General features: G+C 40.3%; 1 protein-coding gene across 3 annotated transcripts in view; it reads right to left on the bottom strand.

Annotated features, from left to right (window-relative positions):
* ltbp4 (latent transforming growth factor beta binding protein 4) overlaps positions 1-14,035 on the bottom strand; it is a 111,352-nt gene that overhangs the window by 70,830 nt on the left and 26,487 nt on the right. The window contains exon 5 of one of the 3 annotated variants that reach the window (XM_079620088.1): positions 6,335-6,529. In XM_079620088.1, coding sequence (XP_079476214.1) covers positions 6,335-6,529 — 195 coding nt within the window. Of the gene's footprint in view, positions 1-6,334; positions 6,861-14,035 lie in introns of those variants that run through there. The other 2 variants (XM_079620086.1, XM_079620087.1) reach the window with 2 other exon arrangements.

The following is a 14,035-nucleotide window of genomic DNA, read 5'->3' as shown; positions in this document are numbered from 1 at the left end:
TCGCCTCTCTGTTCATCCAGAACCCACAGCCTGCTATTGGAGGAGACGTACAGCCAGCCCCACACACACGTGCCTCAGATCGCTTACAGATGCGGAGCACATCTGTACTCATCCATACATTAACTCATCTTCATTCTACAACCCAGGCATCCAGACTAAAAAAAATAAAGAAATATAGAGCCAGATGACTTCTTATAGTTACTACTTTACAGTTGAGAGTTGTTCAGAAGTGCTTCAGTTCATTAAGCTTCTCACTTGTGTTGCGATGGAGGTATAATTTAATATAGAGAGAGACTATGACTAGTTTTTTTTTTTTTTTCGAAGATGTAAGTGTCCATATTATGGTATTTTATGGTATTATGGTATTTCCTAATTTTCTTTTAGAAGTCTCACTGTAAAAAAAGATTAGTTGACTCAACTAAGTCAAGTCATCTTGTTGAGTTAATTTGAGTCAACTTATAGTGTCAAGTTTATTACACTTCAAAACACGAATTGATGCATAAACTTGACACTATAAGTTGACAGTCAAAGCAACAAAATGACTTGACTTAGTTAAGTTGAGTCAACTAATCTTTTTTTACAGTGTACACCTCTTTTCTCACAGTCATGAAACGCTTCGATCAAAGATTCAGTCTCTCTAAACCCCGCCTCTCTGAGAGCTGCTCCGCTCTGATTGGTCAGATGGCCCATCAGCTGTGATTGGTCAGAATCCAAACGCTCATTATCATATTTTAATCTCAGCTCTTGATCACAGTGATACGAACAGTAACGTGCACTGTAAAAAAAAATTGCTGCGATTATTCAGCACAACTTAAAATCCAACATTGTTTCAACTTTAAAAAGTATGTGTTCAAGCTTGACTTAAAATATTAAGTTTAGTTAACTTAAGTTTAGTTTGGTTAAGTTGGATATTTAAGTTATCTCAACAAATTTTAACTAATCGCAGCCACATTTTTTACAGTGTGGGTTTTACCGTATCGATCTCAGCGTCTTCTCGACATGAACAACCCGAAGCAAACTCTTCCAGTCTCAGATACACTACAGTGTTTGAGGGCGGAGCTAAGAGACGCTGCTCAGCCAATCAAGACCACAGGCTGGCATTATGCAAATTTGTTACATTGTTACACGGAGTGCGAATTACGGACTCGTTTCAAGCAGTTCAGAATCACTTCTTTCTTTTGGGAGACAATAACAAAATGTATGTGTTTACAGATCATGCACTATTGTTAAAGTATGTTAAAGTGTTATAACATAGTATTGAGCAAGGAAATGCACATCCAATATGTCTTCATTAACGGTTCATCTGTCCCTGTAATCATAATATGAATTAAAGTAGTTGGTGTTTAACTGCCTCTAGTGTTCATTGTATCTACAGTACATTGAATTTAAAATGTTTTAGAGAACAATGTAGGTATGTATGTTTTTCCAATGAGCCTATGTTGGGATTTTCAATTATTGTCACTGTGTGTGTGTGTGTGTGTGTGTGTGTGTGTGTGTGTGTGTGACTATGTTTTATTAAAAATGTAAAAATGCAGAATGTTTCCTGTGATGGGTAGGTTTAGGGATAGGGGCAGTGTGTGTGTGTGTGTGTGTGTGTGTGTGTGTGTGTGTGTGTGTGTGTGTGAGTGTGAGTGTGTGTGTGTGTGTGTGTGTGTGTGTGTGAGAGAGAGAGAGAGAGAGAGAGTGTGAGTGTGAGTGTGTGTGTGTGTGTGTGTGTGTGTGTGTGTGGGTGTGTGTGTGTGTGTGTGTGACTATGTTTTATTAAAAATGTAAAAATGCAGAATGTTTCCTGTGATGGGTATGTTTAGGGATAGGGGCAGTGTGTGTGTGTGTGTGTGTGTGTGTGTGTGTGTGTGTGTGTGTGTGTGTGTGTGTGTGTGTAAGGGGACAGAATATACAGTTTGTACAGTATAAAAACCATTATGCCTATGAGAGTCCTCATAATGTAGTTGCACCAACGTGTGTGTGTGTGTGTGTGTGTGTGTGTGTGCGTGCGCGTGCGCGTGTGTGTGTGTGTGTGTGACCATATTAGTCACAGTCTTGAGCTCTGAAATCTCTACCACATGACATCAATTATGTGAAGATGAAAAGCTTCCAGGCCAAAGGAAGCAAAATCCAGAAGAAACACGACTAACAATCCCTCATGGATCCACAGAAAGGGACTAGCAGCAACAGAATAGTGGAGACAAATGTGTCTAATCAGAATCTAATCCACTGGGATGAATGCATATTTATATAAATAGTTATATAAAGAGCTCTGAATCATTTTGTTCAGCTCCCCCACAGCGGTCAAACTCTCGCTATGCGTTTCTACAATCACAATGATTCGTGTCATTCTCGTTGTCATAATTCGGCTGTCAAATGATTTAAAGAGCAAAATGACAAAGTGCCAGACTGACCGTGAAGTCACTGACAAAGACGTAACCTCCACAACCCATTCGCTCAACTATACAGAGGCTTTGACAGCATGGGCGGAGGTTTCGAGGACTGATAAATGAGTTGCATATTTCTCAGATCTCGAAGCCAACGCCATTCCTTCGATGCCACAAACACGGCATGCGTGTTTATGCCCGTTTATCGGCAAACAGCTTGAGCTGGACGCCGGAGAATGTGTGTAAATCATCTCCACCTTTCATCTAAGAAGCGTGTTTACCAGACTAAAACACAAATGTATAACATCTATCAGAGGAAGCTTTGCTGCGTGATAAGTTCGTAATGAGTTTCTCTTGATGGAGATTACAGGCAGCGCTTGTATAAATAGGTCACGATGTTACTGGATTGTCGGAGCTGATTTTCTCTTGGACACGAAGCAAGAGTGGAATAGGAAACAGGTCCCGGTGGAAACTCAAGTCAAGAGGAGTGTACAAGCCTTGCACAAACGTAGCATGGTACAGTGTGTGACTCACAACACAAGCTGGGATTCACAACATGAGTGTGTCCTGCGCTCAGAATGCACTAAACCCAAGGCTGGTTTATGATGGTTTGGTTGCGGTCTTGCTGATGAACCATTTACATTTATATGCATTTGGCAGACTTACATTGCATTTCAAGGTTCGCACATTTACATTCTTATCGAACCCATGGCCTTGGCGTTGCAAGCGCCAATTCTCTACGGTTAGAGCTGTTTTAATTTGTCTGTACACACTAGACGCGACGCGACTGCGAGATGCGTAAAAAAAATCAATCAAAACCCACAGCCAATCAGAACAGAGTGTGGGTGGAGTCTCAAAACCCACAGCCAATCAGAAAAGCATGTGGGCGAAGTCTCAAAACCCACAGCCAATCAGAACAACGTGTGGGCGGTGTCTCAAAACCCACAGCCAATCAGAACAAAGTGTGGGCTGAGTCTCAAAACCCACAGCCAATCAGAACAGTGTGTGGGTGGAGTCTCAAAACCCACAGCCAATCAGAAAGCATGTGGGCGAAGTCTCAAAACCCACAGCCAATCAGAACAACGTGTGGGCGGAGTCTCAAAACCCACAGCCAATCAGAACAAAGTGTGGGCAGAGTCTCAAAACCCACAGTCAATCAGAACAGCGTGTGGGCTGAGTCTCAAAACCCACAGTCAATCAGAACAGCGTATGGGCGGAGTCTCAAAACCCACAGCCAATCAGAACAGCGTGTGGGCAGAGTCTCAAAACCCACAGCCAATCAGAACAGCGTATGGGCGGAGTCTCAAAACCCACAGCCAATCAGAACAGCGTGTGGGCAGAGTCTCAAAAGCCACAGCCAATCAGAAAAGCATGTGGGCGAAGTCTCAAAACCCACAGCCAATCAGAACAATGTGTGGGCGGAGTCTCAAAACCCAAAGCCAATCAGAACAACATGTGGGCAGAGTCTCAAACCCACAGCCAATCAGAACAGTGTGTGGGTGGAGTCTCAAAACCCACAGCCAATCAGAACATTATGTGGGCGGAGTCTCAAAACCCACAACCAATCATTTACTTTTACATTTACATTTATTCATTTAGCTGACGCTTTTATCCAAAGCGACTTACAATTGCTATATATGTCAGAGGTCGCACACCTCTGGAGCAACTAGGGGTTAAGTGTCTTGCTCAGGGACACATTGGTGTCTCACAGTGGATTCGAACCCGGGTCTCTCACACCAAAGGCATGTGTCTTATCCATTGCGCCATCACCACCCCCACCGCCAATCAGAACAGTGTGTGGGTGGAGTCTCAAAACCCACAGCCAATCAGAACATCATGTGGGCAGAGTCTCAAAACCCAAAGCCAATCAGAACAGCGTGTGGGCGGAGTCTCAAAACCCACAGCCAATCAGAACAAGGTGTGGCCAAAGCACGGCACCAGAGAGTAATCTTGACGGCAATCGATAGAAAATGGATAAGTAGCAACATAATCAAATTCACAAATATTACACCATTTAAACATTATTCAAATGCATAGGCCACTGAGTTACTAAAACAATCTTTGTCAAAGAATACACTTGTTTGTTCACAGTTTGAACATTCTTGTTTTACATTCGTTTCATTTCAAGGTCTGAGGTGAATTATCCATTGTTGCTTTTACAGCTCAAAGCTGGAGCACTAAATTATATTAAAGTCACATGACACGCTTTTAATATTAAATAAAGCACATAAACAGTGCCTGAGATTATCAGTGCCACACTTTGTGTTTGTTGTTCCAGCGCGACGTCACAGAAAAATAAAAAAACGTTTCTAAAATAGAGTTGTCACGTGTCGCCGTCGAAGCTGGCTAGGACAAAAACGCTAAATAACACGGAAAAGAGGCATTTTATCGCGTGACACGTTGTTGGGACACGGTGTGATGCCATCTTACTTTTATATATAATATGTCAATGAATAATTATGTCATGGCATTTACATTGCACTCCAAAGTACTTAAAACTTTGTTGTTGTTGTTGTTAATGAATTTGATTTGATAGATCACTCATAGATCAAGACAATACCATGGGAAAAAATCTTTGCACATTTGCATGGATATTTGGACACTAGCATGAAAATGCTTTGATAATACCACAGTATTTATTTTACTTTTAAATACCATGGCATATCAATATGTGATACTAGGCTACTATGGTATAGATCAGAAAATGACATTGAACATTGATTTGAAATATGTCAAAAACAAATTCCACATAAAAAATGCTTATTTTTCACATGTAATAAACCTTTGTGCATTTGAATTAAAATAAATGGAATATTAAAAGTTTTCATATTTGATTAGTGACCTAGAACTAGTGGAGAATCTTGAATAGTTTTATGAACAATTTTTATTTTATGTTTTGTTTTGTTTATGATCAATTTAAATTAGATTTTGAACCCTAGATTTTCAATGAGATCTCAGACTTTTGGAATCGAATACATTTAAAAAAAATATATAAATCACCAGACACCAGCAGAGAGAAAAAGACCAGTCCCCACGCTCGGGTCATGCTCTCCATCTCCCAGTGAGGATGAACGTGTGTGACGGTGACGAGCAGACACAACAGATGCCTCGACACACACACTCACACACACCGCTCGTAAATACTTTCAGATGCAGGTCTTACACACCTGCAGGTCTGTGCATGTACATCTGTGTGTGTGTGTGTGTGTGTGTGTGTGTGTGTGTGTGTGTGTGTGTGTGTGTGTGTGTGTGTGTGTGTGTGTGTGTGTGTGTGTGTGTGTGTGTGTGTGTGTGTGTGTGTGTGTGTGTGTGTGTCCTGGTATTCACTACATTATGGGGACCAAATGCCCCCACAACAACAGTAGTTCCAATAAATTTTGACCACTTGGGGACCATTTCTTTTGTAATTATATACCATATATATATATAAGTAAAATAATAAATAATAATAATACATATTTTCTAAAAATGTAATAATATTGTAAAATATTATACATTTTTACAATTTTTTTATATATACATAATTTTATATATATATATATATATATATATATATATATAAAATTATTTATATTATTATAAATTTAGCATGCAAGGGATCAAATCCCAACCTACTATTTTAAAACCTACTATTTTATCTTTATTTTTTATAAAGTCTATTTTATTTAAATGTTATTCATTTATATTTATATATATATTTCAAGAAAAATATATAGTAGATATGGATTTGAAACCTTTCACACGAAACTGAAATTACACTGCTAGTCTAACAAACTTTTTAAAAAGTTTTTTGTGTATGTGTGTGTGTGTGTGTGTGTGTCTTTGGTCCATATCTTCCAGGATGCCACTCGTGTGTGTGTGTGTGTGTGTGTGTGTGTGTGTGTGTGTGTGTGTGTGTGTGTGTGTGTGTGTGTGTGTGTGTGTGTGTGTGTGTGTGTGTGTGTGTGCGCGCATGTACTCACACACTCTGAACCCGGACCCAGGCGGCGTCTGTCCCCCCTGCTCGCTGTTGTAGATGGTGGTGATGTTCCCGCGCTCACAGTAGTTGGTGCAGCGTCCCTGTGTGCAGCGCAGCCGGCAGACGGTGGGGGTGAACAGCACTTTAATCCGCTCGGGACCGCCGTGTGCGGACGGGGATGAAGCGCGCTGAGCGGCGGCTAGACAGAGACACAGGGCGAAGCCAGAGAACAGCAGAGTCAGTCTGTGAGGACGCATGGCGAGTCCCGTTCACATCACGCACACATGACACACGAGGAGGCGTTTGTCCCAGCAAATATCCCCACTAGATATCGGGTCTGCCAAACACACCTGTGTGTGTGTGTGTGTGTGTGTGCATGTGTTCAGAAAGCCGTTTGATTAAGGGGTCGAGAGCTGTCCTGATGTTTGAAGGTGCTGTTGCAAGCAAACTCTCGGGTCCATCTAGCTCTCGCTCTGCTCCGCGCTCTCACACACTCACACACACTCACACACTGACAGGCTTCCCAATGCGCAGAACTTTCTCTCTGTCATATGAGCAGGAGAGACCGGAGTGGGCGGCGAAAGAGGAGAGAGAGAGAGAGAGAGAGAGAGAGAGAGAGAGAGAGAGAGAGAGAGAGAGAGAGAGAGACTTTGAGTCTCTGGCTTTGCACACGGGGTGAGGTCAGCGCCGTTTAATGTTTAGTGTGTGTGTGTGTGTGTGTGTGTGTGTGTGTGTGTGTGTGTGTGTGTGTGTGTGTGTGTGTACCGGGGGCTTGTAGATGAAGGGAGGGGTGTATTTTTCTTTCACTCTGCATTTTCAACACTGTCATTTGGCAAGCTTTCGCTGTTCCCCTGCCGTGTGCTCTGGACATTGAGGAATAGCTCAGCGAGAACGAATCATTTACTCACTTCATGAGTTTCTTCTTCTGTGTAACACAACAGGAGTCGTCTAGAAGAATGCTCACGCTGCTCTTCTACAGAACCTGAATACTTCAGATACTATTATAGTTTGTACTCATATTTTGAATTAGGTTTTATTTTTATATTTTCATTTTCATTATAATTTTAGTTATTTTGTTGCATATTTTGTCATTTTTAGAAGTTTTCATTTTATTTTTTACAGTATATATTTTATTTTTATTTTTTTATTTCAGTTAACGCAACTTAAAGCAACACAAATATTTTTTTGTGGTTATAAGTCTTTGGTCCATATCTTTCAGGATGCCAGTGTGTGTGTGTGTGTGTGTGTGTGTGTGTGTGTATGTGTGTGTGTGTGTGTGTGTGTGTGTGTGTGTATGTGTATGTGTGTGTGTGTGTGTGTGTGTGTGTGTGTGTGTGTGTGTGTGTGTGTGTGTGTGTGTGTGTGTGTGTGTGTGTGTGTGTGTGTGTGACATCTGAAGTCATACGATAGATACTTTGAAACAATGATCACACATTTTTCACATATAATTACAAAGAAACGCCATTGATTAAACATGAAAGACTGAAATAGTATATTTTAACCGTTTCTTTTTTTCACTTGGTCTTGTAAAATTGGGATATACTGTATTAGGTAACCTCATTTAAAAGTCATGAAAATATATATACTGTATATATTATATACTATTTTCATTTTCATGACTTTTAAACTTTTATATACATTTACATTTACAAAATAAATAGTGCTAGTATTATTATTTTTTTAAATGTTAATATTATAGACTAATCTACTAATTTTATATAGTCTCTGAAATATTTGATCAGGGAGAAATTTTGAGTTAAAAATGAAAAATATTGGTAATACTTTTCAAAAGTTCTCATTTTTTAACATTAGTTAATGCATTAGTTAACATGAACTAACTATGAGCAATATAATTTAACAACATTTAATATAATTGAATGTTGGTAAAAACACAATTGTTCATAGTTTGTTCATGTTAGCTTACAGACCATTCATTCATTATATGGAAAAGAGCAGCCGAGGTATATTAAAAAATATTGAACAATTCCACAAATTCCTTTGTGTTCCATGGAAAAGCAGGTCGTTCAGGTTTGGATTGAATAAATTATAGTTATTTTCTTTTCGTGTGAACTTTTCATTTGAGGATAAACCTAATCTAAACAGGCTTTTGACCAAATACGTGAATCCACACAGTCAACAACTCTACACAGCAAAGAACAATCAGTCTCATAAAAGATGATGGTACAATCTTCACAGATTATATTTTTTGTCAAAATCGGGTGTGAATAAAATCTTCGTTGTTTCTGCTAGACAGCAACGAGAGAGCAAATATTATTTTTTTTTTTTTAACATTTCATCAAACGTATGGGATCTCAAAATGAACTCATTTCTCATCACCTTCTTCTAAGATGAAATCATATGCTGTCAAAATTAATGTCTAACTATTGACTAATTAAATTTCTCCTGAGGATGTTTAGGAGAAACATCTAAAACAAGTTGATATTTAAAGAGGACTATTATGCTTTTTTTACATACCCTAGCAACCACCAACAATACCTTGGAATACCTTAGAAACGTTAAACTACTTTAAACTACTTTAAACTTCAAACTAATTTAAACTTCAAACTACTTTAAACTTTAAACTTTTTCAAACTATCTGGTCCAAACTTTCACAAGCCAACTTAAAGTTTGTCTCGACAAACTTTTTAATATAGTTTTTATTAGTGTTGCTGTTTGAGCATTTAAAAGTCCCTCCAGTTCTTCTCTATATCAGTGTCAGTGTTTCTGAACTCCTGAAACGCCTCCATTGTAGTCTCGAGTTTCTTCCCGGAACGAACGTGTCACAATATTCCTCATTATAATAATTAATATGCAGAATAAAGGGGCGGGGCCTGGTTGAGTTAGTTAGTAGTGTGTTAAACTGGCGGTTATGGTAAGGGGCGGGACATTACCCAAACACACTCGAAGCGCTCGACCAATCACAACACACTGATCCAGCCGACCAATCAGAGCACAGTGTGCTTTTCAGAAGGAGGGGCTTCATAGAGACAGGAAGTAAACAGAGCGTTACTGACAGACTGGGAAGAGAGGAGCCGCAACAATGGAGAATATGAGGAAAATAACATTAAACCATGAAAAACTCTAGTAGAGCCCAAAAACAAATCAGAACAGTACGGTTTCCCTCTAGGAAGAAGCACACAGTGGGTTAAACGGGCAGAAATGATGTGAAATTGCCTGTAACTCAGCTTGACTCGACACACTTTCAGAATCCAGAGTAAACGGGTCTGTTTTCTGTGCGGGAGCCTCGAGGAGACGAACACATCTCCCCACACCTGCACGCTCACTGCACACACACATCGCAGCCGCGGGCACGGGACATCTCTAATGCTGGATCTGAGCCTGCACTCCTCAGCTTTACCGCACAACAACGGCAGTTTACCGTAGTACGACGCATCAATGAAGAAATCCACTAGCGAGTCACGACTGTTTCCCGAACCGTACTGTCACAAAGTGGTCGTTCAACCACGTTGGTTAATGATGTCACGAACTTAGTGGAGTAATAACTTATTTTAATGATTCGTTTGAGATCTAATTAATGCTATATGTTTTGCTATAAATCACGGACATGGCATCTGAGGACTATTTCTAATTTTTCTCAGTTATTTTGCTTTATTTCCAGATTCAATCATAGGCTTGTTCTTTTTAATTTTTAATTTTATTTGTTTATTTAGATGGGACAGTGCATGTTAATGAACGTACAATCGAAATTGACGTAAATACGCCGGATTTAGCACAATGCTAATTTCCATCCGTAGTCCCAGACATACAAAAAAACAAAAACACAAACAAACAAACAAACAAACAACATGCATAACAACTAATAAACATATAGAGCTAAAAAAACATAAAGTACCTATACTATATAAAATACTAATACCGGTAGTAATACTTATGTAATGCCTGTGCATAGACATCCCATGCTTGTTATTGTATACAAATATAAATAAATCTACCTTTTTACCTAATGTTCACATTTTTGATTATTATTCAGCCATCTTTCAAGCTGTTTCTTAAGTGATACAAAGGTGGGGTTACCTCTAATTTCCACGGGCATATTTACGCACTAGAGCTCGTTCGCACATGCGCACGCTTCAAAAACGACGCTTTAAATCTCTTGACAAACTAAACGACATAAATGACATTTGTATGAATTTTAAATATAATGTATATGTCAGTTTGCTTATTTGCTCACAATAAGGAATTATTAACTCCACATGTCATGAAAACTGTGCGACGCTGTTTGCGGATGTTCGTTGGATCGATGGTTTCGGGAAACACGACTCGTTGAACTGCTGATAACGACAGAACTTGTGACCACGTAACATAATAATGCGTTTGGGAAACGATGACCTATGGATCACATTACCCAGACTGACCGCCTGCCGTGGTCCTGCTATGACATGTTATACAAAACATTTATATACATATATATATATATATATATATATATCTCACTTATAGGAAGTAAACAACATCTACTGTCATTTTTCCCGTCTTGATCGACTTAAATATGACTCCATCAATCATTCGGGAGGAACTGTGTCATGATGTCAATGTTTTACATATTAATGAGGCAGTAAAACATGCTTTACTATGGCAACCGGCCTTGTTTCTCATGGTGTTTGGAAAATGAAGTTGCGTTTGTAAGCTTATTGTTGTAAATGATGTCATCATGTGGTACTGGATCAGAAACAGACACACACACACACACTCACACTCACACGCACACACGCACGCACACGCACACACACACACACACTCACACTCACACGCACACGCACACACGCACACACACACACACACACGCACACACGCACACTCACACGCACGCACACTCACACTCACACTCACACTCACACTCACATGCACACACACACACACACACACACACACACACACACACACACACACACACACACACACACACACACACACACACAGACACACACAGACACACACAGACACACACACACAGACACACACACTCACACACACTCTTACACACACACACACACACACACACACACTCACACACACACACACACACACACACACACTCTAACACACACACACACACACACACACACAGACAAACACACACAGACAGACACACACAGACACACACACACAGACACACACAGACACACACACACTCACACACACTCTCACACACACACACACACACACACACACACACACACACACACACACACACACAGACACACACACACACACACACACACACACACACACACACACACACAGACACACACACACACACTCTCTCACACACACACACACACACACCCACACACACACACACACACACACACACACAGACACAGACACACTCTAACACACACACACACACTAACATGGACACACACACACACACACAGACAGACACATACACACACACACTCTCTCACACACACACACACACACACACACACACACACACACACATACTCACACTAACATGCACACACACACACACACACACACACACACACTCTCTCTCACACACACACACACACACACACAGACACACTCTCACACACACACACACACACACACACACACACACGCATACTCACACTAACATGCAGACACACTCTCTCACACACACACACACACACGCATACTCACACTAACATGCACACACACACACACTCTCTCACACACACACACACACACACACACACACACACACACACACACACACACACACACACAGACACAGACACACACACACACACTCTCACACACACACACAAACACACACACACACACACACACACTCACACTCTCACACACACACACACACACACACACTCACACTCACACTCACACACACAATAACGTCAACTTCAGAATGCCAAACTTACTATTATGAGCTATTTATTTTCTATTAATTACCAACTCTAAAATCTAAGATATCGAAACATAGTTAACACACTGTTTTTGTGCGTTTTTTCTAAAACTTATCATTAAATAAACGTAAAATATATAAAGGCATAATCTTTACATTTATTTATTTATTTATGTGGTAAATTGTAGTTTTTACTGCTCTATATATAGATATGCACGACAGCATGTCAACATCTGTTGATCTGTTATTGGCCATAGCATGAATAATCATCAGTTCTATCATTTACATAACTATCATTTTTTCCTCATTCATTATATATTCCCTTAGCAAGAGTTTAATATAATTTTAATATCAGTCCATTCCTAACTTTAAGAGAGAGATATTAGTTGGTCATGCTATAGACTACCTCGTGCTAGATAATAGTTTATCTGACCCATCAAACAATTCTCATAACAAACCAGACGATGCTTGATTAGGGAGTAATAGGACACTGAAGTGAACACTATTCATGTACTCCCGCTTTTTATTTAAAGGCCCATGACTGGTATTAAGAGGGACTTATTATAACCTTTTACAAAGTCTTGATTTTGGGCTTCTGCTAGAACAGGTTTTCATGCTTGAATGGTCAATAAACACATTATTTTCCTCATATTCTCCATTGTTGCGGCTCCTCTCTTCCCAGTCTGTCAGTAACGCTCTGTTTACTTCCCAGCATAGATATATACAGTAGATGTCGCCTTGGCTACGGCAGTTCATTGGAACGAATGCGTCAATAGAGCCGCCATCATGGGACAGGGAAGCCCCTCCTCTTTAATGCATCAGCGTCAATGTAGGCAAACGTCTAACGGAAATAAAATCACCATAAATCGTCATGAAAGCGATTTTCAAGTTTTTTTGGTTCGTTCCAACACTCAGACATGTTTTTATCATTGAGTCCAGATATTATTTTTTTTTTAACATTCTTCCTAGTTCAGATTTTGTTTGTGTGAACACCTATACGCAGCACAAAAGTCCGGCATCATCCATGAATTCGATGTACAGGCGGAGATAGCAGCGTTACGTAGCTACTTCCTATGACAAGACCCCTGTTCCAAGATGGCGGCGGTTTTGACGCATGCCTAGAACCCCAAGGCGACATCTAGTGTATATATCTATGGCTCCTCTCTTCCCAGTCAGTAACGCTCTGTTTACTTCCTGTCTCTATGAAGCCCCTCCTTCTGAAAAGCACACTGTGCTCTGATTGGTCGGCTGGAGCAGTGTGTTGTGATTGGTCGAGCGCTTCGAGTGTGTTTGGGAAATGTCCCGCCCCTTACCATAACCGGCAGTTTAACACACTACTAACTAACTCAACCAGGCCCCGCCCCTTTATTCTGCGTATTAATTATTATAATGAGGAATATTGTGACGTGTTCGTTCCTGGAAGAAACTCAAAACTACAATGGAGGCGTTTCAGGAGTTCAGAAACACTGACACTGATATAGGCGGATCTTTTGTGACGTCATTGTTTATGTTTGTTGCGTTGCATCATGGGAATCGTGTGATATTGCAGGAAACACCGCTAGATACCTGTAATTTGATTGTTTTGCACGTTTGGAGGAGGATTTAGAGAAGAGAACGGTTCACTCTTACTGTGTGGTCGATTGTACGGCTCGTTGGGGGCCTGATAAAACGTTTTTTCGAATTCCCTCCGAAAAGGATCGCGAAAAATGAAAGAAATGAAGTGGTTGTGTGCAATTAGGCGATTGAACCTGGACGCTCCGAAGAAAGCCTGGATTCCTGCAGCTTCTGATCGAGTTTGTGAGGCTCATTTTGTTCATGGTAAGTCTTAGTGAC

This window comes from Phoxinus phoxinus, assembly GCF_949152265.1.
Source record: "Phoxinus phoxinus genome assembly, chromosome: 8".
Taxonomy (NCBI): domain Eukaryota; kingdom Metazoa; phylum Chordata; class Actinopteri; order Cypriniformes; family Leuciscidae; genus Phoxinus; species Phoxinus phoxinus.
Note: the sequence above shows the minus strand (reverse complement) of the source record. Positions and strands in the feature narration are given on the sequence as shown.